Source organism: Cenococcum geophilum (assembly GCF_001692895.1).
Source record: "Cenococcum geophilum 1.58 unplaced genomic scaffold K441scaffold_76, whole genome shotgun sequence".
Taxonomy (NCBI): Eukaryota; Fungi; Ascomycota; class Dothideomycetes; order Gloniales; family Gloniaceae; genus Cenococcum; species Cenococcum geophilum.
This window is the reverse complement of record NW_027137634.1, coordinates 143,694-164,397: the sequence shown is the minus strand read 5'-3', so window position 1 is coordinate 164,397 and position 20,704 is coordinate 143,694. Positions and strand designations below refer to the sequence as shown.

General features: G+C 48.8%; 8 protein-coding genes across 8 annotated transcripts; 3 read left to right on the top strand and 5 right to left on the bottom strand.

The window, feature by feature from the left end:
- Window positions 1-19: 19 nt before the first annotated feature.
- Window positions 20-417, bottom strand: K441DRAFT_330598 (uncharacterized protein). The gene has a single exon (XM_067641216.1). The coding sequence runs from the start codon at window positions 312-314 to the stop codon at window positions 72-74; it is 243 nt and encodes an 80-aa protein (XP_067497524.1). The 5' UTR covers window positions 315-417; the 3' UTR covers window positions 20-71.
- A 1,189-nt stretch (window positions 418-1,606) lies between these two features.
- On the bottom strand, window positions 1,607-2,920 carry K441DRAFT_647424 (uncharacterized protein). The gene is made up of 2 exons (XM_067646856.1): window positions 2,551-2,920; window positions 1,607-2,457 (listed from the first exon to the last, which is right to left on the bottom strand). Exons 1-2 carry the CDS (start codon window positions 2,830-2,832, stop codon window positions 2,011-2,013), a joined length of 729 nt encoding a protein of 242 aa, XP_067497523.1. The 5' UTR covers window positions 2,833-2,920; the 3' UTR covers window positions 1,607-2,010.
- A 394-nt stretch (window positions 2,921-3,314) lies between these two features.
- K441DRAFT_591423 (uncharacterized protein) lies at window positions 3,315-4,847 on the top strand (the record flags this gene model as incomplete). Its single annotated transcript, XM_067644834.1, has 2 exons — window positions 3,315-4,165; window positions 4,220-4,847. The coding sequence occupies 2 exons, from the start codon at window positions 3,315-3,317 to the stop codon at window positions 4,845-4,847; spliced, it is 1,479 nt and encodes a 492-aa protein (XP_067497522.1).
- A 342-nt stretch (window positions 4,848-5,189) lies between these two features.
- Window positions 5,190-7,642, bottom strand: K441DRAFT_669803 (galactokinase). Its single transcript, XM_067650183.1, has 3 exons — window positions 7,028-7,642; window positions 6,512-6,969; window positions 5,190-6,459 (listed from the first exon to the last, which is right to left on the bottom strand). The coding sequence occupies exons 1-3, from the start codon at window positions 7,190-7,192 to the stop codon at window positions 5,508-5,510; spliced, it is 1,575 nt and encodes a 524-aa protein (XP_067497521.1). The 5' UTR covers window positions 7,193-7,642; the 3' UTR covers window positions 5,190-5,507.
- A 2,304-nt stretch (window positions 7,643-9,946) lies between these two features.
- K441DRAFT_330535 (uncharacterized protein) lies at window positions 9,947-13,289 on the top strand. The gene has a single exon (XM_067641215.1). It carries the CDS (start codon window positions 10,138-10,140, stop codon window positions 13,240-13,242), a length of 3,105 nt encoding a protein of 1,034 aa, XP_067497520.1. The 5' UTR covers window positions 9,947-10,137; the 3' UTR covers window positions 13,243-13,289.
- A 1,883-nt stretch (window positions 13,290-15,172) lies between these two features.
- Window positions 15,173-16,963, top strand: K441DRAFT_682151 (cytochrome P450; the record flags this gene model as incomplete). The annotated part of the gene is made up of 5 exons (XM_067651548.1): window positions 15,173-15,455; window positions 15,485-15,681; window positions 15,737-16,098; window positions 16,151-16,766; window positions 16,829-16,963. 5 exons carry the CDS (start codon window positions 15,173-15,175, stop codon window positions 16,961-16,963), a joined length of 1,593 nt encoding a protein of 530 aa, XP_067497519.1.
- Window positions 16,964-17,181: 218 nt separating this feature from the next.
- K441DRAFT_709033 (glycosyltransferase family 2 protein) lies at window positions 17,182-17,964 on the bottom strand (the record flags this gene model as incomplete). Its single annotated transcript, XM_067653825.1, has 1 exon — window positions 17,182-17,964. The coding sequence occupies one exon, from the start codon at window positions 17,962-17,964 to the stop codon at window positions 17,182-17,184; it is 783 nt and encodes a 260-aa protein (XP_067497518.1).
- Window positions 17,965-19,416: 1,452 nt separating this feature from the next.
- Window positions 19,417-20,579, bottom strand: K441DRAFT_591285 (uncharacterized protein; the record flags this gene model as incomplete). Its single annotated transcript, XM_067644832.1, has 2 exons — window positions 19,417-19,635; window positions 19,731-20,579. The coding sequence occupies 2 exons, from the start codon at window positions 20,577-20,579 to the stop codon at window positions 19,417-19,419; spliced, it is 1,068 nt and encodes a 355-aa protein (XP_067497517.1).
- Window positions 20,580-20,704: the final 125 nt, after the last annotated feature.

The window sequence follows — 20,704 nt, the reverse complement described above, 5'->3', positions numbered from 1 at the left end:
CGCTCTGCAGGAGACGAACCCGTGGTCAGTCAGGCCTTAGGGGGAAAATAACATGACTGTGCTGGGCTGAGCTATTCCAGCCATCGCCGGTCGCTCCCCAATGCACACAGCCATCCGGAGCATCCCTTGGTACTCTGCTCCTTTGAACTGTGGGCTAAACCAAGACGAGCCGTCCGTACGTAAAAGCCAGGGACGAGCCGGTTGACTGCATGTGAGTGAGCTTGATTGTGAGGATGGGAGCTATCGATCGTATTGCAAAGGATCAGTGTAGGGGATATCACACCACTCATGACTTTACGGAGAAATCCCACCATATATACACTGTAGTCTATTAGGGAATTTGTTCTATGAGAATGTTGACATTTGTTTTACCAAATTTTAACTTTGCGCCTTTGAGCTTATACATGCAGTTTTCACTTGCGCCATTCTGTATTCTTCAATCAATCATTGTATTAGTATTGCTATTGATGAACATCAGCCCGGAATAGCAGGTAAAGTCTTTAATAGATAACTAGTCACTCATACCAGAACAGAAACATTCTGGGCCGCAGAATTCACAAATCCAGCGGTCGCAAACATGGCCAGACAGGAAAGCCGTCTAACATTGTAACACGACACGGGGATAGTACAAATTTGACACGATCTCAGGGGAAGGCTTTAGTGTTCTAACGGCGGGCGAGTAGGAAAGGTTCTCAGGGCAGTCTAGCCCCAGATCAACACTCTTCCCCCGTCTTCCATGAGGAAAGAATTGCCGATAACCAGTCCAGAATATTGTTCATTAGAGGCTAGGCATGTAGTCGAGGCGCATATATCACCTCGCAAAATGCCGCCCACTTTAGCTAAAATCGCCCTCTTGAACACATCCTTCTTATCGTCCCGTTGGTTCTCAAAATTCTTAACTGCTGCCCCTAGCCGCTTTGTCCTGAGAACGACCACACTCACCATCTTGAACATCTCGACGCCCGGCGGTCGTGAGTAGCTACAGGAGCCATAATCCTTCGCGAGGCGCGCAAACGTAGTCACTATATCTGAAGTCTCGATAAGAGCTTTCTACTCAGTTTCGCTAGTATCGAATTCAAGGTCTTTAGCAAGCTCCTGAAGCAACCGTTTAATTTTGCTCGCCAAGTGCTTCATTCCCAGTGCACTCGCAGCAAGTACCATTCGACCCTTCAGGAACCTCAAGTGGAACGTAAGCAAGCACGCCAGCGGCTGAATGGAAACCATGAAAGAATCTACGGCGCCACATACGATCTGCCGCTAGAGCAAGCTAAGCATTGCATCGGCTTTATCACACGCTTTGCGATGGTTACGGCCTCAAGGTCAAGCCCGGTCGGAAGACAACAAGAGCCGCCGCTCGGGGCATTGTTGCAAGCAGATGGAGAGAGGGAGAAATCATACCCAGTATGGCCGCAGCTAAAAAATGTGAGAGTAAAGCAACACATTACTTCTTGAGATAAAAGCAAGCTAGGGAATTAGAGAAATTCATACTAAACCGAGGAATACTTATACTACACCCATCTCCCTCCGACGTTCAGTGTCAAATACGACTCTCGTGAATATGGACAAGGACAATGACACTAAGACAGCCAAGGGGTAACACAAGATGACAAAGAATTCTTTGTTCCAGAACAGAGTCCGCGGACTATCAACGATTCGGCGTTCAATTTTCAGTCGCGGTGAGGACTAACGCTTAGAGAAAAACTCTGGAGAAACTATGATACCAATATTGCAGCAAAGCTTTTTTAGATCCTAACAGTACCGAATACCCAGCGTAAAGCGCCCCAAGGTCTTAATGGAACGGTTCGAGTTTCGGCCGGCTCATGAGAGTATTTTGTAGCTTCCAAAACGATTTGAGGACGCCACAGTTTTCAATCATGATGGACATCGAACAACATGGGTATCATTATTCATCGCTTTTCGTAAGTAGCTGGTGCAACTAGGAGAAAACAGGGCCTGGCGTAGCTTATTTCCACCAAGTATTTTGGAAATCATGCCGTTTTGCTCCAGGTCTCAACCTAGTCCTCGACCACGCCCTCTTAGTCCACGTCCGATGCCACTTCCACCCCTACTGCCTGCAGTACTCCCCCCCCTTGCAGCACCTCGCCCACCTTGACCTCCAACACTAACATATCCACTACTACTCGCTGTCACGCTTCCTCTTGTACCTCGTCCCCTACCCCTACCTTTAGTGCCCGGTTTCGCAGCCGCCTCCTGCCTTCTCCTCTCTTCGGCCTCGGCTTTCCGTGCTGCTGCTTCTCTTCTAGCTTGCTCTTCTATTTCACGTCGCTCAGCGGCATGCTGACGTTGTATGGCTTCGTTTTCGATATCGGCAAGATCTTGGGTTGCGCCCTGCCAGGAGCTGTTGAGAATTAGGCGATGATTATGCTCCGTCTGCGAAAGGATACGGGTCCAGGTTTGAAGCAGAGTGGAAGCATTATGAACGGTACGTGAGACAGTCTGAGTTGAGGTAAGAATTAGATGGCGCATATTCAAAGCAAAGGGAGCAAAAGAACTCAGCAACAAGAGAACAGTTAATGTATAATTTCTTACATCCATATTGTTCTTTGCTTTTTGCAGGCTTTCAACTACGTCTTCTATGACCTTATTGACGTTTCGAACACTATCTAGCTCTTTTCGCAAGGCAGCATTACGGGCTTCCTCAGTGCTGTAGCGGGACTCTACAGGACGCGTTTTTGAGGGCGCAGAGCCCTCTGAAGACGTGGTATTGGCATTTGCATCCTTGGATTTCTTCTTTCGCGTCGCTGGAGAATCAAATAACGCGTCCGTGTCAGAGTCCGAGCGAGTTAAATCGTCGATACTAGGATTGTCCATGGTGGGGAGGAATTGAAGGCGTTGATATCGTCGGCAGGCACTAAAAAACAATTGTTTATGTATACGCGAGATTAATTGCCCGGGCTTCTCGAGCGGTGATGATGTGGCTCTTGATGTGGCTCTCTTTCCCCCTCCCTGCAGGGCGTTCAGCCTCCTTCCGACCAACCAGCCACCTGCTTTCGCCAACAACATCAACCGCATCGACCACAACCTCAACCTCCAGCTTTCTTTTGTTCACACCCCCATCGCCATCACCACCACAACAACACCATCCACTGCAAATCTACATTATTATTCTGCCTCAGGGTACTGCTCAAAGCCGTTCTACCGTCGCATTGCTGTTGTCATTTGCACAATTCGCCTTGTTTTGGTGTCGAATCACACTATTCACCACTGGTTCCTGAGCCGACTTCGTGGCCTCGATTGCAACCTCTCTCACCATCCAGACGGGCAAGTGAAGTAGTCTGCTTCACCTCGCCAAAATGGCAACTACTCCACCACCTCCAGCGCGTGCCCACACTCCGCCAACTCCTCTCCACGGCGCACGGTACGACGCCTACGAGCCCTATTCTCCTCGTCGATCTAGCCGCGTAGCTGCGCAGCGCAAGCATTATTCACAGCAGCAACTTACAACCGAAGATACTCCACCGAAGATACTCCGCTCTCCCCGGACTGCTCGCGCCTCTACACCGACCAGTTCGCGAAAACAAACATTGACCCGCACGTCCAGCCAAACTTTCTCTCCTCCCTCCTCTCCGTCGTCACCAATCAAGCACTCAACAGCCAAGAGCCCGAGATCAGGGACTCGCCGACGCGTCTCAAACGGTCACAGGCAGCAACTTCCTGCTTCTGCTGCTCTTGACTCGGATTCTGACAACATCGCGACATCAGCCTCACACCGTCTACCAACATTTGACCCACGAGCCATGCTCCCAACCCCCGCAAAGACTCCTCGCAAACGCGCAATTCAATCCCAAGCTACTCTAAGCTCCACGGCTCGCGTACTGTTCCTCAATCGTCCGGCAAATATTGACGATGCTATGCCCTCGCCACGCAAATCGCGCAAAAACAAGAAGCATTCCGCATTCACTCTTCAGAGCTTTGCCGAAGAGGCTGAGGATGAAGGTAGCTCTAGCAAAATTGAGATCTATACCGATTCCAAAGAGCGGGTACCGGACCCTGACCAAGACGAAGATAACCCATTCGTCACATCCAAGAAGAACGGCAAGGCGAGATTGAATGGCGTGCCGGAGCTCAAGCGACGAAAAGTCGACGAGCGGACGGCACGGATGGAGGAAGCAGCGCGAAATGAGGAGGGAATGATCTATGTCTTGTAAGCTACCTTTCCCTTCTCCCATGTATTCAAACAACCACTAACACGCCGAAGCCGAGGTCGTAAGATCTTCCGCAAATTCAATGACGGTCCCCCATCCACCTCCTCGGACGATGCCCACCTCTCCGAACAAGAAACTCGTCGCAGAGCTGGCGCCGACGTTCATCGCCCTTTTACCCGCTCATCCATCAAGCCGCGCTTGCTCTTCCCTAATGAAAATCAGGGTCGTGAGCGTGAGCTTGCAGCTGATGAGGCCGACGAGGAGGCCCTGACTGATATCGAGGTTCCAGTCCCCAGCCCCGCCGGAAAGAGAAATGGGAAGGCCGACGAAGCAATCACGCCCGTCAAGCAAAATTTCCGTCCCGCGACCCCGCCATCTACAGAGCGTGTCAAGCGAGGCCGGAAGAAGGACGTGAATGATCTTCTCCATGCTGCTAGTGCGATGGATATAGATGAGCGCGTTAATCCCCAGGAAGAGGAGCTGCAGACGCCTCCACTTCCGCCAACCCGTAGGAAGAAGAACAGCCCGTTTGATTCATGGCAGCGTGTTAAGCCCACTTCTAGACTTGCCACTGGAAAAGGAACGAAGAGGGAGGGCGAGGCATTGGACAGGCAAGGCGAGGGGAAGAGGAGCAGGAATGGGATGCATGCCGCGTCTGGGTCTGGGCCTGCGGACGTGTAGTGGTTAAAGAGGCGTCGAGGCGTCGAAACCATGACGCATGAATAGTCACGATTATGACAGCTTTCTCTTTATTCGCGCATCGTAGGGTTTGTCTATGATGGGTGCAAGGGCTTCGGGTTTTAGTATTTTGGTGGGTACTGTTGGATCTTTAGCCACCGGGCTTGGAGTTTCGCAGGTCAAGAGGCTTGAGTTTGATATCCATCAGCGTCTTGGTTCTGTGTCAAGCTTTGTCAAGTTGACATGCTATGCTATTCGAACTATGCGACTGGGGCGCGTTTATAGCATCAACTTCAAGGTCCTGTAGTTGCTTAGAACTCAATTTAGGGAGAGTTATCGGCCTTGGTGCTGCACGATCTGCCACTTTCACGGGCAAATAATACAATTAATTTTTAAAAATCCCGACTGTTTGTAGTCTAAAAAATAAGCCTCATTTGAATTTGCGACACCTGAGTTTAAAGCAAGCGCCGCGAGGATATCTTCTAAGGTCGATACCAAAGTCCAAGGGGATCTGACGCGAAGTCCGAAGGTCTGAGTAAAATACCTAGTAAATGCCACAATAACCCCCTACCACCTACCAAGCCCTCTAACCGAGCCATTTGATACATAGGCAAACCGGCAATATATGCAAGTAACCCTATTCAAACCGGTTTTTCTCAAATATCAAATCACCTTGTCGCCCAAAACCCTAAACACAGCACTCCCACTCCCGGGTTTGCTAACTACAATGGCCTCCTGTAACCGCTCCTCACTAATATCCGGCCACTTCTTCCTATAGTACCCGCGCTCCCAGGCCTTCTTAACCGCATCGACCTTCTCCTTGGGCACAAGATGGACGCTGCATCCACCCCAACCAGCACCAGTAAGCCGACTACCGTAGGCGCCAGCGCCGCGAGCGAGGTCGCACAGCTCATCGAGCTCAGGACAGCTGCAATCGTAGAGATCGCGGCAGGAATCCTGGGTCGCGTTCATCAGGCCGCCAAGGGCGTGGAGGAGCTTGTCGCTGCCGCCGTCCTCTGCCGAGGGGGGAGCGGACAGCAGCTGCCGGAACTCGATGACGCGGATTGCTTCGTTGAAGACGTGCAGGGCGCGCTGCCGCAGCATGAAGCGGTCGGCGCGCACGGGGAACTTGGACATGAAGCGTTCGTTGAGCTCGTCTTCGCCGATGCCGAGCAGACTGCAGATCTCGCCGCGCGTGTAGCCGGCTTCGACGTGGAGGTAGTCTTCGGTCAGCTGCGCGAGCTTCTCGAGCTGGGCGCGGAATTCAGGGACGGGGGTCTTGGTGTTGTCGGCTATTCCCTCTTTCCCTTCGAAGTAGGCGTCGTGGAAGCCACGGAGGCTGGTTCCGAGGGGAGAGGAGTCGGCTGGAAGGGGGCGTTTCAGGTTGAAGACTTTGGAGAGGAATACCGCGGCGAGAGTGCACTCGACTACGCGGAGGTTATAGCAGACCGGTGCAGTAACATGTTTATCTGCTGCAACAAAGCTTTGTGCGATGACGAATGTGAGTTCGGGGGCGGTATTCGGAAAGGATATTGGCGTTGCGGAGAGTGTAGGTTTGAAGGAGACATAGAGGGCATTGCCTCGGAGAGAGAATACAGAAGCTGATTGATCCATGCTGTAATATTACCGTGAGCAGCTGGCTTTTTAGGTTCAGGAACCAGTCTCACCCTCCAGAATTCACTCCTACAGCACGCTCCGACACAATAGCTAATTCGCAGAGCTCTTTCTTGTCCACTTTCTCTTCCCCGTTGGCTTTCATAACCGCTAGAGCGCTAGTACAGACAAATGATGCACTGCTAGATAGTCCTCCACCACTTGGAACAATACCATCGGACAGTATGTCCATGCCCACCGAAACGAAGTGTCCGTTGTTGTGCTTCTGTTGTAATAATTTGGATGCTCCACGAAGACCGGACTTAAAGTAATTCGTCCACTCATGTGTAGATGCATCAATTGGCACTTCTCCTTCCTTAGGTATTTCGAATCCCCGTGTGGGAAATTTTTCCGAAAGGATATTTGAAATTCTGACTGTAGGATTCTGTGACACGGGCTGCGTAGCAACGGCCATGAGGAAGTCTGCAGTGATTGCCATAGGAAGAACTCCGTAGAGGGAGTAATCGATATGCTTGAGCAATATTCCAGTTAGTTTTCTGTCGCTATCAAGATAGCAGATGTATACAGACTTCGCCTATAATATTTACTCGACCTGGGCTTCTAGCGAGGAACTCGGCCGGTCGTCCATATTTCTCCTTGAACTGCGCTAGCAGTCTTTCCCATCGATGTCTCTCTACAGGAATAGCATCGTCGGGATAGATATCACGCAGTGAGGTTGCTGTCGGTACCTCCATTTATATGAAAAATCAATTAAAGCAGCTACTCGCGCGACCAAAGTCGGTATTCCTGAAGCCCTTGATTGACTGGTGGATATCAGGTAACTGACGAAAAAGAAAAAGAACCTGATACGAGAGGTTTCAGACAGATCATAAGGAACGCAAGAGGCTTTAGCAAGCGGAATTGATGTGGTAGAGTATGGGAATAGCCAATGTCGCACAACGGCGCAGGGGTTTTGCAGATACCCCCACACGTTGTGGCCTTGAGCTTAAATTGAAGCGAGGCTTATTTTTCCGCCTCCGTCCCAGCTAGGAGAAATCAAAATGTTATACTTCTAAGCCCTCTTAACACCCTAATCTATAAATACCGCCTGGTTGCGCTAGTACTACAAAAGCAACCCCCACTATTCCATAGTAGGGTGCTGGCCCTAGATATTTACATTGCCCTGAGAAGTTTGCCGGTTTAGACTAGACCAAAAAAAAGAGACATGGTATTTACACGAATACACAGAGCATCCCGCGTATGATGCGGGGCATATTATTACTTGGGGGTTAGAGATTTTAACCATCGGCTCAATCATTGCTAAACATGCGGAGCGTGCCAATCATATAAATAGATTTGTTCGTTATCTTATAAAAAAGGCCGTTAACAGTTAGAATATCGGCGGTTCAATCCTTCATTCTGCTGACTTCCTAAATATGTTTAAGATGGGGCATCTAGAAGACCCTATTGAGTAGTATGTTGTTAAGGGGCTGTTTCTGATGTAACTCACGGCTTTGAGAGGTTCCCTTTGGGATAGATCTGTGTAGTGAAGAATACGCAAAGGTGGAAAACTTAATGTAAAAGCGTATCTTTGGTAACCATATCAGGTGAAGACATCACGAATGATACCCACGACGTGTTCTATCGCACAAAGACTAGAAGCGTGTATCCTAGGCAGCGTTATCAAGACGGACTTTATCAAATAAATGCACGCCAGATGGTCGCGCATCATTTCCAAAAAGACAGTTTAACTAACTTTTCTACAGACTAGCTGCATACCTAAGTCTTCGTAGCTTGATTGCACCACGCAGGAAGAGATAAGCATGTGCAGCCATTTCTCCAAGAATGAATATTGGCCTTGTTTCTAAGGGTGTACTGGCCATGTCCCACAAGATAAAGAGGAAGCAATAATTGGTTGGGAAGAAGAAGCATAACCAAATGCCTGAAGCTAGTCCTGGGAGTCCTTGGCTTCTGGTGGGTAACTCAACGGGAGATACCGACAGTAGTTCTTGCTCGATCAAGTGATGGAGCAGGCATTGTTCAACAAAATCGCCTACTGTTTATGCCAAGCCAATATCTTATGCTTACCTACTCTCAAATGCGGCGGCTGACCGAGATGCCGCGTGCCAATGATTGGTGTTGCAAGTTCGCTGTAGGGAGGAGGCAAACATGTTTGCATGTGAAGGTGCTTAAGAGAAAACGATAATACGAAAGACGACCCGGTGTTGGATCAAACGGTCTTGGAGCCTGTTCGCAAGGGACATCAGACGGGTTTGAACCCATTTTTAGGCCTATATGTCTTCCATTGTGGTTATGACACGATCGCAGCCTTGCGAAGTCTCTTGCGTCCATCATAGTCATTTGGGAAATAGCATCCGCTTTAAACACGGATTTTAACCCATCAGATTGGAGGCATCGGCACCGACCAGCTAAGTTATAAAATCTCGGCCCTGATGCTCTGGGGGCTGAGAGTATCGTCGGCAGAATGAGACAATGTAAGGCCACGACCCAAAGATCTTAGAAGTAAATGATAAGTAGGTTTCAATAGGACAATCAGAGCAGGCAGAAGCTAAGCATGGCAACCAGCTTGTCGTGATACCACTCATAATCTTTTAATGCAGTGAGAAAGACATGGGTGGAATTAGTCCGAACGTCAGCGAAACCCTAGGTTTTCGTAATACAACCACGACAGGTCACATCTCCCTCAACATCGGGAGCCCGGTTTGGGGGCCAGATATTGACGGCGAAGGTTGAATCATACAATATCTCGTGACAGTGCCATTCAGCTTTGGCTATAAGTTTGTTGCCTGGCAGGCAGCAGGCATATCCTCAGCTGTGCGGTTGCGATGCGCGGTCCAGATGGCGGTCGAAAGAGGTGGCGAAGCAGCCTAGCGTCGATAGCAGGGAGGAAGTCAGTGGACGCGGAAGATTATGAGAGGGTTCAATGTATGGCGAAAGACTGGTAGAGAGATAGTAGAAGTAACGGAGATGTGAAGTGCAAGACGGCGTGAACGAGTGATGCGGGTAAGGCGGTGTGGTATGTCAGCAGGTTGAATTGACTCCGCCACCTCGAAAGGACTGGAAGGGCTGAAAGTTTGGAGCAGAGCCACCTTCCTGGACCTTCTGTCTTTTCATATCATTCGGCATCGGCCGACCACGAATATGGTTCGCTTTTCCCACTACTTCCACGCGGGGCTCTAGATTGTGGCGCGAGCCACTGTCCATTGCGTTGCTGATCACTGTCAAGCGCAGCGGTGAAGAAAAGCTTCTAGTGACTCTCAGCTCGCTCGCGCCTCTTCTCTTCCCAACCTCCATCATCGAGGCGCCGCCTAATTGCGAAAGGGAACTCTACTGGCAGCGCAGCCCTAAAGATATTATACATCTGCAAGTATGACTACCTATCTCAAAGTGACGCAGTGATTTTCCCACCCCTCATCCAGAAAAGAAGGCGCCACTCGCCTTCCCTTTTAACCCACCTCCCAACCTCCATCTACCTTCTCTTACCCTCCCACGTTCTCTCCCCATAGCTTTCTCCCCGCCTAGACATTGTGTTTCTGCATCTTCGCCAACCCGAGATTCATACTCACTCCCGAGCGCATATTTTTGCGACCGGCTGAAGGCCTCGGTATACCCATACATACTTTACATACGTACTTCAAATCCACGAACGCTGCCTAGTCGCTCGACTAGCAGCTGCGAAATGAGTCAAATTTCGCACAATGTCTCTGTTCTGCGCGCTCTAGAGGCTTTCCGTTACCTGACTCCTTTGCTGGTAGCGGTCTTCTTTGGAGCCGCTTCCGCTGTCGTATTCTGTACTCTCCAATCCTCTAAGAAAATTCCAAGCAGCAAATCTCGGCACTCAGCCGCCATTTGGTTGACACTTGCAGTCTTGGTGAGCTACATTGCCGAATCTGCTCTCTATGTCTTTCGAGCCCTTGTTCAGCATGGTTGGTGGGCCCCTCAAGATGCCGTTCTCTATGTAATGACTTCTGTCCTCGTATGGGGTTGCATATTCCTTGTACTTTGGGAATCGAAGGCACCCGTGTGGACTCCGTATGTTGGATCCTGGCTTTGCGGCTTCGGGCTCGAAATAATCGTGTGCACGCTGTCCACCATTGCATTTTCCCGAGAAGACGACTTTGACAATGCGCGATTGGCTTTACAAACTTTGAGAATCTTCATCCTTCTTTTTCTATCCGGGAATGGTATTTTACTGGCATATCGCAGTGGAAAAGGAGAAGGCCAACGGGACGAGGAACGGCAATCTCTCCTGGGGAATACCCAAAATAGCAGCGCGAGAACTTCAGAAAGTGAAATAGGATACGGCACAACTCCAAAGAATTCTAGGGATAATGGGAGTGGTGGTGAGAGTGACGGCGAGGAAGACTCTGAAGATGACAACAAGAAACTCAAAGAGCAGCAGCGTAAGCGTCTCGAAGAACAAGGTGGCTGGTTGGGCTATCTCAAAGGGTTCCTCATTTTTCTTCCCTACGTTTGGCCATCCAAAGACCGAAGAATGCAGCTCTACATTGTCTTGATTGGCCTCTGCTTGGTTGCAGAGCGCTTTCTCAACGTCCTCACACCTCGGCAGCTCGGTATTATTGTCGACAAGCTTTCATTGACCGCGGGTACTGGCAAACTCCCTTGGAAGGAGGTTGGTTTATGGATGTTCTACCGCTGGCTTGCCTCTCGCGCTTGCCTTGCAGCTTTGCAGAGCGTTCTTCAACTTCGGATTAACTACTGGTCGTACATCAAACTCACTTCTGTGGCCTTTAGCCATGTCATGGGTCTCTCTATGGATTTCCACGACAACAAAGACTCCGGGGAATTGATCAAGTCGGTCGAGCAGGCAAATGCACTTAATTCACTGATTGAATTGGTTCTATTCGACACATGCCCAGTCGTTATCGATTTGTTCATTGCTCTCGCCTATGTTACTCATCTTTTCGATGCCTACTTCGCCTTCGTAATTATCGTCGTTGGGGTGGTGTATACGATAATCACTTATAAATTCACGACCTGGACCGCGAAGATGCGTCGAAACTACACAGAAAAGTCAAGAAACCAAACCAAGATTCTATACGAATCTGTTAGCAACTGGCAAACTGTCTCGTACTTCAATCGCGCTGATTTCGAGCAAGAGCGACTAGCAAAAGCCATGGGTGCGGAAGTTAAGACTGGGCGAGTGTATTACGACGCTACTTATGTCATGTTTGGCGCCCAGGAACTTGTTATGCTGCTTGGTCGACTTACTGTCAGCTTCCTGGCTGCATACCGAGTTTCCCAAGGGCTCAAGCCAATCGGCAATTTCGTCGCACTCAGTACATATTGGAACAATCTCTCATATCCTTTATGGATGCTCGCTTACTCCTACCGGCAATTGACATCAAACCTTATAGACGCTGAGCGCCTCCTCCAACTGCTGAAAACGAAATCGAAGGTTACTGATAGAGATGGAGCCACAGAACTTAAGCTTGCCGGTGCAAGAGTTGAATTTACTGATGTAAGCTTCGCGTACGATGAACGCAAGCCCACCATAAAGGAAATAAGTTTCGTTGCCAATCCGGGCGAGACAGTGGCTTTAGTAGGCGAGACTGGAAGCGGAAAGTCGACAACGCTCAAGCTACTTTTCCGGTTTTATGATGTTACCGGAGGCGCCATTACCATCGACGGCCAAGATGTGAGGGATGTCACCCTGAGTAGTTTAAGAGATGCTCTTGGTGTAGTTCCGCAAGATCCCTCTCTTTTCAATGATTCGATACTGGAAAACGTCAGATATGCTCGGTTGAATGCCACAGACGAAGAAGTCTACGAAGCTTGTAAAGCCGCGTCTATCCATGAAAAAATTATAACTTTCCCAGATGGCTACAAAACAAAAGTCGGAGAGCGTGGTGTCAAACTCTCGGGCGGAGAACTCCAGCGGGTGTCTATTGCCAGAGTTTTTCTGAAGAACCCTCAAATCGTTCTCCTAGATGAGGCAACCTCCGCGGTGGATTCCTCAACTGAGTCTCAGATTCAAGAGTCTTTCAAGAAACTTAGTGCCGGACGCACGACTTTCATCATCGCTCACAGGCTTTCCACAATCATGGACGCTGACCGCATCCTCGTTGTTGATAACGGTGAGATCGTCGAGCGAGGTACTCATCAAGAGCTCCTGGAACGTGGTGGAAGATATGTCGACCTCTGGACTAAGCAAAGTTCAAAGAAGACTTCATCTGAAAACAGCTCTGTAACTGCCGAGGGAGATATTCAGGATCTGCTAATTCCCGGCCTTACACCAAGCTCACCCCCAATCAGCGAAGCAAAAGCCAGCGACTTTGCCAATGAGACGAGTCTCCTGGACCGGGTCGATGGACAAAGCGAGGGTAAACAACTGGAAAGTTCAGACCCAAAGCGAAGCAGAAGCGTGCGGAAGAGATTCCATAATTTACAGGCAAGGCTAAGGAACGGGCACGCCAACGGCAGTGATGAGGCTGGTGAGGATACGGCTGATGAAGCCCCTCCTATGGTCATTTCGCCTCGCCCTACGTTCGGTATAAACGCTGCCGGAGTATCTTCCGAGCCTGGAAATTTGACTAGCAGACGACGCCCATCAGCATCTTCGAAGGGAACGCTTAATTCCACATGCACACAAGTAAAACATGCTGGCAGCATTCACGCGTCCAGCTCCAACATTACAACGACTGCTAACCAGCCATCAATCTGCCATACATCCCATACCTCAGACAACAACTCTAAACAAACAAGCGATGAAGTGTCACACGAAACGAGTGAAGGGCTAGGGCCTCATAATGATACAGCATGAACCCAATGCAGAATAAGGGCAGTGAGATTGAAAGGGGTTCAGCCTATTAGAATATCTAGCCTTTAACAAGGCCTAGTCACTTTTTGCACGATGGCTAAAGGTGCTTAGTAATCAACCTGACAGGCTTTGTTAGGAATAGAATTAGATGCATATGGGGATTATTACGGTAGCATCGGTAGCATCTGTATGGAATTTGTATGAGAAATAATTCATTATATATACAAGGGGCAAATACAAAACACACCTTCAAAGTTTCGTTTATTTTGACACCGCCTACTATAAACAGAATCCACCTTAATCGTAATAAGCCTTTAACTTTATAACAGTTAAAGTTATTAAAAAGCTTTCTACTATATAAATATAAAGACTTTTGTTCTTGATTTAACTGTGCCCCTTTAGTCTGCGCTTATATACGGGGCAACGCGGAAGAGCAGAGACCGTATTAAGCTTTATCTACTTAGTAAAAATTAAAGTAAAATTATATCTTAACTTTATTTTACTATATATGCAAAAGAACGCCGCGTATATAAAGGCTAAAGAATACTAAAAGTTATATATTTTACTTATTTAAAGTTCTTTCGTAAGGCGACAGGCTCTACGCGACCCAAGCCAGACAAACCCACAAAAGGTAAGCGAGTAACTGGCTCAATTGCCAGGTACGCTGCGTAGAACAATATATATACTAGTCGCAGCCGAACAGGTGCCAAGGCACCTGACATCTCCTAAGATTGTTGTTAACGCATAAGTAAATTTTGCCAATAGAGGCAGATTCTATTTATAGTAGGTAGAGGTCGAAATACATGAAACTTTGGGGTGGATTTCGTATTTATCCCTATATATAAAAGAAATTGAACAACGGAATTGCGTCTTGATAATGATATCTCCGGCCCTAGTTCTCGCCCTCTCCATATTTCGAGCATGGTTACTGGGGGTTTCTAGTGCTGCCCTGGTCTTGCATCTGTGGGTCAGCTGGTGTTGAAAGCCAAATAGGGCCTAGTTTAGGGGTTCTACAGGGGAGGTCCCTCCCCTACATAAATAGCCGAGATCCTCATCGATTTGACCCTCACACAGCTGGACTGCTGGATGTGATAAACAACTATGTCGGCCTAGATATCATCTTGGATGTCGGCATGTTCTCTAGCATCGTCTCGGATGCCTATTAATGATTCCACTAACTGAAATGTTAGTAAAGCAGTCCAATGGCCGGGTTTAGCAAGTCACCAACAAACGCAACGCCCATGGCCGTGCGGGATATATGCCGGGTAATATGGCTCGATGGGGACGCTCTCCTGCACACGTCTTCGCATACGAGTCATGGATGTACGCTAATTTGTTATAGAGCTAGGAATGAAGATTCGTCATCCAATGCAAATATCATCTTTCAAGCCTACCTTACTATGGTATCCGGCGAAAGTATTGCACACTGTCGGTGCGTTGCAGGGGTTTGTATAGAAAACATGAACCTTCTTAATTGTCCTCCTTTTCATTTGCCGCAAAAGTGAATTAAAAATAAGCCGTAAGCCACCCAACCCCCCTGCAACGCACCGACAATGTACAATACTTTCGCCGGACACCATAGTATACCACCTTGCCAACTCCAATTGAAAGCGCGTGTTGATCTTGGTGATCAATCGGCAGAATCTATACCATTTTAACGTATTTCCACCTACTTTTGGGTACAAACGTACGCATTTTGGTTAGCGTGATCAACACGCGCTTTCGACCGATGCGCGGAGACGGTGTACGTGCTAAGCGTAGACTGACTGACAGTATCCTTGTTCCAAATCGATAAATGGCTCCTGCGGGGTGGAGACCAGCGTGAGTACCTCGGGTTGAAGCATAAGAGGTGCCCAATTCTCTTTCCTTTTTGACTTCGTCTGACTAAGTTGTTCTACTTCATGTTTTCCCTCTAGCAGCATCACATTTCACCATGACAGTCACACTCTCTCTTCAAGACCTGTCAATCCGGACCATTGTTCCCCTCTTGCTTCCCTACCTCCCTTATGCACTTGTCTTTGTCATTGTCACATCCTACGCAAAGACGTGGTACCGCCTCCGTCAATTTCATGGGCCATGGTTTGCCTCGATCTCGTATCTATGGGTGGCGGCAGTGGCAGTGTCCGGTCGAATGAACTTCAAATACACTGAAATTAACAGGAAATATGGCAAGCTCCAACTACTTTATTCATATTGGTCTTCCAACTTCATTAGAAGTAACTACTTCTAACCGAGTTTCTACTAGGTCCTTTGGCTAGAATCGGCCCAAATACTTTGATCACAGATGATCCCGACATCGTACGGCACATGTCTTCTGCCCGCTCTCCATATACTCGGTCGGGGTGGTACGAGGGTGTAAGAGTAGATCCATACGAAGATAATGTAATGTCCACGATGGATGTGGCGGCTCATGACAAGATACGAGCGAAGATGGCTGGAGGGGTGATTATAACGCGCATTGAAAAACGTCAAGAGAACGAAGCTAACTACCGGTCAGTACGCTGGGAAAGAGAACCCAGATCTTGAGGCAGAAATAGACGAGCAGATTGCATCGTTCATATCCCTGATCCACCGGAGGTATCTTTCCAAAGGGGCGACACTCCGGCCGATGGATTTTGGTCAGAAGGCCCAGTATTTTACGCTCGATGTCATAACCAAAATTGCTTACGGAAAAGAATTCGGGTTCGTGGCTAATGATGAGGATGTGCACGAATACATCAAGACGACGGAAGAGACGGTCCCTTTCCTGGCGTTTTTAACAATGGTACCCTGGGCGAACTCGTTCTTCAACAAGTCCTGGGTCAGAGAGTTAGTTGGGCCATCGCCTAAAGATAAACACGGTGTTGGGAAGTTAATGGGGTGAGACATCCCCTCTCCTCAATATAGATGCCTTCTAAATAACGTTTTGCAGCGTCGCGAAAGAAGTCGTCGGGGAACGGTTCGGGTCTGATAAGAAGGAAAAATTAGATATGCTCGGTGCTTTCGTCCGCAACGGCCTCTCACAGCGGAGAATTGAATCCGAAGTGCTTTTCCAAATCATTGCGGGCTCTGACACTACCGCTACTGGATTGAGGGCAACAATACTGTACCTGATTACTGCACCACGCGTCATGGAGAAGCTTCGAGCCGAAATAGATGCTGCGGAGGCTGCGGGGATTATTTCGAACCCGATTCAAAATGCTGAGGCAAAGGGGCTCCCGTTTCTTCAGGCTTGTATAAAGGAGGGCTTGCGCATTCATCCGCCGTTCACGGGTCTAGTGATGAAGAAGGTTCCCCCTAGTGGTGATACTATTAAAGGCCAATATGTGCCGGGCAATACAAGTATAGGGCATAATACTTGGAGCATACAGAGAAATGAGGTTTACGGAGAAGATCCGGAAATCTATAGGCCGGAGCGATGGATCGACGCCGATTCTGAGACGGTAGTGCAAATGGAGCGGACGCTGGAACTTGTGTTTGGTTACGGCCGATGGGGGTGTTTAGGGAAATCGATTGCTTATATGGAGTTAAATAAGTTCTTTGTTGAGGTAAGTCTTCGTCACCTATTGATGTGTTCACGGTTTGCGGGTTGCTCACCCATTGATGGCAGCTCATCCGCCGCTTTGATATAGAATTGGTTGATCCGACGAATCCTTGGAAATGCACCAATTTCAATCTCTTCTTCATGGACCACATGTTGCTACGAATTGCGGAGCGTGAGCCCAAACAAAGTCCGAAAAAATAGGCGAGGGTCTGAAACGCGTAGAATTAACATGCGCTTGGAAGGTCTTGGTTTTTCTTTTGGTCCTTATTTCAAGTTTTTAGGGGTGGCTGCAAGATTGAAGAATTGATACCATTGAGAGCACCGCATTTCTTAGAATATATTAGCTCCAACTATCACTCCTAGATGTCCCCAACGCCGTAGTAATGCAGGTCCCCTACTCTTACAGATTCCACAACGCTCTAGACCTTCAGCCACAGGTTGAACACACCCTTGGCATACTCCACAATTTCATCTCCCCCAAGTTTGCTCTCACCGTATAAGCGGTCAACAAAAGAAATTGGCACCTCTGCAACCGTGAATCCCATTGCCTTCGCCCTGACCATCATCTCCATCTGGAACGTGTACCCCTTGCTCTCCGTGCTCTTGATAACCTTTTGCAGCACCTCCTTCTTATACAATCTGAAACTGCCCGTCAGATCACTCACGCCGGGCCGCAGAAGCGTATCCGCAAACAGATTCGCGCCACGCGACACCAACTTGCGCTTGAGATCCCAGCCGTACACGCCGCCGTCGCCGGCATAGCGGGTCCCGGTGACGATGTCGTAGCTCTTCGTCTTCTGGACGCGAATCATGTCGGCGATGAACTTGGGGTGGTGCGAGAAGTCGGCGTCCATGATGATGACGAAGTTGCCCGTCGCGAACTGCAGGCCGTGAGAGTAGGCCGTGCCGAGGCCGAGTTTTCCAGCGCGCGCCCGGATCTGGATGCGGGAGGAGCTGTAGACCTTTTGGAGCTGTTGGGCGACTTCTTGCGTGCCGTCGGGGGATCCGTCGTCGATGATGATTAGTTCCCACTCGAGATTGCTGGTGTAGTCATTAGTCGCGCTTCTGGTGCTTTTGCGGGCGGTGGAGCTACTTCTCGGTGAAGGTCTTGTTAAGGAGAATGTTGTTATGGGGAGGTTGCGGCGCTCGTTGTACGTTGGAAGGAGGACGGAGTATTTGTTCTTTGTTCCTGTAGGGGCCATTTGGAATAATTTTTGCTGAGTTTTGTACAAAAGCAATTGACCTAATGAGTATGAGGCTTCAGGTAGTTAAAGGTGTCCTTGCGTTACCTCAGCAAGCTCAGACGTGATTCGGTCGGTGCGGATTTTCAATCGGTCCGCACCATTTGTTAAGCGCGTTAACGCTTTGCATAATTTCCCCTTATTCGCGGTTAAAAAGCTCAACTGTAACGGTTTAAAATACTACTAAAAGTTAATCGATTAGAGAGACAACCCGATATTTCATGAATATTGGGTCTATATTAGCCCACAGCCGCCCAAAGTTAAGATTAATTTTGTTTAAAAAAAATCCGTTATTAAGAATAGTAAGCTTAGCTATCCCTTCCCCTGGTAGGGTCCTACGAGACGTGCGGGAACACCAAAATCGGGGGTACGCGTATGGTCACGAAGCCCTAATCCTACTGGTTCTATTGGCTGGCCCTTATCGATAACCGTAGGACCCATTTTACCAGGGGAAGGGATCTGTGAGGTGACAGGCTCCGCATGTGCGGAACAATACATGTGGGCGAGGTGACTTCGTCACCTGACAATAACGTTGCAACAGGTGCATATATAAGGCCCAAAAGTTAATCGTTAATAGATCTAGCTCTTGCGGTTATTTTAAGCCTATATGTAAAGCTAGACCTTACGTGGGTGGCTTTATCAATTTTATCAAAGATTATACACAACCCTATATAAATTTAGACGACGCGCTTAACAAAATCTGCGAAAGTCCCTCAGACCATGGAATCAACTTTTTGACCAAAAAGGTTAGCGATATCCGCTTGCGGATATACGCATGCCTGCTAATTTGATTCTATGGTCTGAGCTTGCTGAGATAAGTCCTTGCGCTTCAGCTGTAGGGTTCCGAAGAAACTATGGCCCAAATGTTTCTCGACCCCTGTCCTGCCACAGTTGATATCTTCATGGCTGAGATTTCATTTTTATATTGCTTTGGGCTAAAGATTTTCGATTGTGAATAGACGAGTTGTAGCTCTTGCATTATGGCTATACTATATCTGAGCTCCATTCCATGTCATTTCATTTTCAACTCCAGCATCTTTTGCATTGGGCTAAAAGGCCGGCTCCATCAATCCCTCTCGGCCTGCTAGGAATTTAAGCTAGCTCAACTGACAGTTCCTAGAGATAAAAAGGGCCTCTATCTCCAAGAACGTGTACCCTGCAGGTCGGGAATTTGTCTCTCGATAGCTATCCAGACTTGGTGAGGTGATAGACGACTTCTTTTAGACTCTGGAGGCGGTATGAGGTGACTACGTTGCAGTGTATGCCCTAAATTCGTTACATCGCTACCGAAAATGCTGTAGCCGCACCCTTGGTCGGGACGTGGTTCGTCATTGGTGAGGCGAGCATAGGCTGTGCCAGATGATGCGCGCTGGGGCTGTGACGGTTGTAAAGTTATTGAGAAATTCTGTGGTGTCATCTAACATTTTCCATTCCCGGCATACCCTCAAGACTACCAGTACTCTTGATGAATTCATCAAAATCTACACCTTGCTCGGCGAATAATTGCTTCGCCTTTTCTGCTGCCAGAACTTGGCGTTCGGGAGTGAAACCACCGGGTTGGCTGCTCTCGTATTGAACGATTTCGATCCATCGGAAAAATAGAGACTCCTTGCCCATCTGCGTAAGGCGGTCCTGTGTGAAAGAACGGTTAGATTTCCGGTATGGCAATTAAAGATTCGGGACAGGCACCAGTGCTCAACCAATAGGAACAGAAATTGCAAGCTTACTTTGAATACTATGATCTTCTTCCTTTGCTCTGCCTCCGCTCCCTCATCTAGTTTCCAACATTCCCAAATTACCCATTGGCCTTGCCCTTCTTCATCACCACACCAGACTAGCACACTCTTTTCTAGTTGCTCCTCTTGCAGCACGCCTTTATCCACCAGTCTTGTCGCCTCCATCATGACCGCAAAATCCAAATCCCAATCCCCATCCATGAGCAAATATCCCGTTTTCGCCCGAACCCTCTCCTTGTCTAGCGCCGGCAGTATGCGAACCTTGAAGAACGGACTATCGCCCCCTCTCTTATCATCCTCTTTACTCGCGCCCAGAAGGTCCTCCTTCCCCCACCCCCTGCTCACCCGCACATAGACCTCGCTATCCCGAAACCCAACCCGCCACCGCCACAGGACGGGGTTTCCCGGCCGCTCGAGGAAGAAGCTGTACGGCCACGGCGCCACAATCCGCACCAGCACCCAGTCTATCAGAAAGTGCGCCGCGCGCCACACCACCACGCGCACAATCTCTCCCCATGAGGATTCTTTGATGTGGATGGTGTATTCGTTCGGGTGGCCGAGGGATGAGAGCGTCATGCGCCAGTAGAAAGGGACTTCGACATAGGCGCGCCAGAGCAGGATAAGAATAATGGAGAGATTGAGCAGGACGGGAATCGCGAAGACGCGGCGTTTGAAGAAGGCCGGGTGGCGGTCTACATGCGTGATGTATACGGACGACTTGGATAATTTTGAGAGAAGAGGTTGGAGGCTTGAGGGAGCTGGGGTGAAGGGGGGTGGAATACTGGGAGTAGCTATCGTAGGCGGGGAAGACTTAGGAAGGCGTTTGCTAGGTTTTGGCATTTTAGATGTGATGACAAGATGGTAGAACCGAATTCAGAATACAAAGACCCTTGAGAAGAAATCCCAGGGGAAATGTTGGAGGTAGTTAAAGATTATTGGAAAAATTTAGAGGCAATTAGTGGCAA

Excerpts from the sequence above, each read along its gene's own strand:
- K441DRAFT_330598 (XM_067641216.1), bottom strand. The coding sequence starts at position 314 with ATGGTGGGATTTCTCCGTAAAGTCATGAGTGGTGTGATATCCCCTACA.
- K441DRAFT_647424 (XM_067646856.1), bottom strand. The coding sequence starts at position 2,832 with ATGGACAATCCTAGTATCGACGATTTAACTCGCTCGGACTCTGACACG. Across the intron at positions 2,458-2,550 it reads AAGCAAAGAACAATATGGAT|ACTGTCTCACGTACCGTTCA; the intron begins GTAAGAAATTAT and ends ACCTCAACTCAG.
- K441DRAFT_669803 (XM_067650183.1), bottom strand. The coding sequence starts at position 7,192 with ATGGAGGTACCGACAGCAACCTCACTGCGTGATATCTATCCCGACGAT. Across the intron at positions 6,970-7,027 it reads GAGTAAATATTATAGGCGAA|CATATCGATTACTCCCTCTA; the intron begins GTCTGTATACAT and ends ATATTGCTCAAG. Across the intron at positions 6,460-6,511 it reads GTAGGAGTGAATTCTGGAGG|CATGGATCAATCAGCTTCTG; the intron begins GTGAGACTGGTT and ends GTAATATTACAG.
- K441DRAFT_330535 (XM_067641215.1), top strand. The coding sequence starts at position 10,138 with ATGAGTCAAATTTCGCACAATGTCTCTGTTCTGCGCGCTCTAGAGGCT.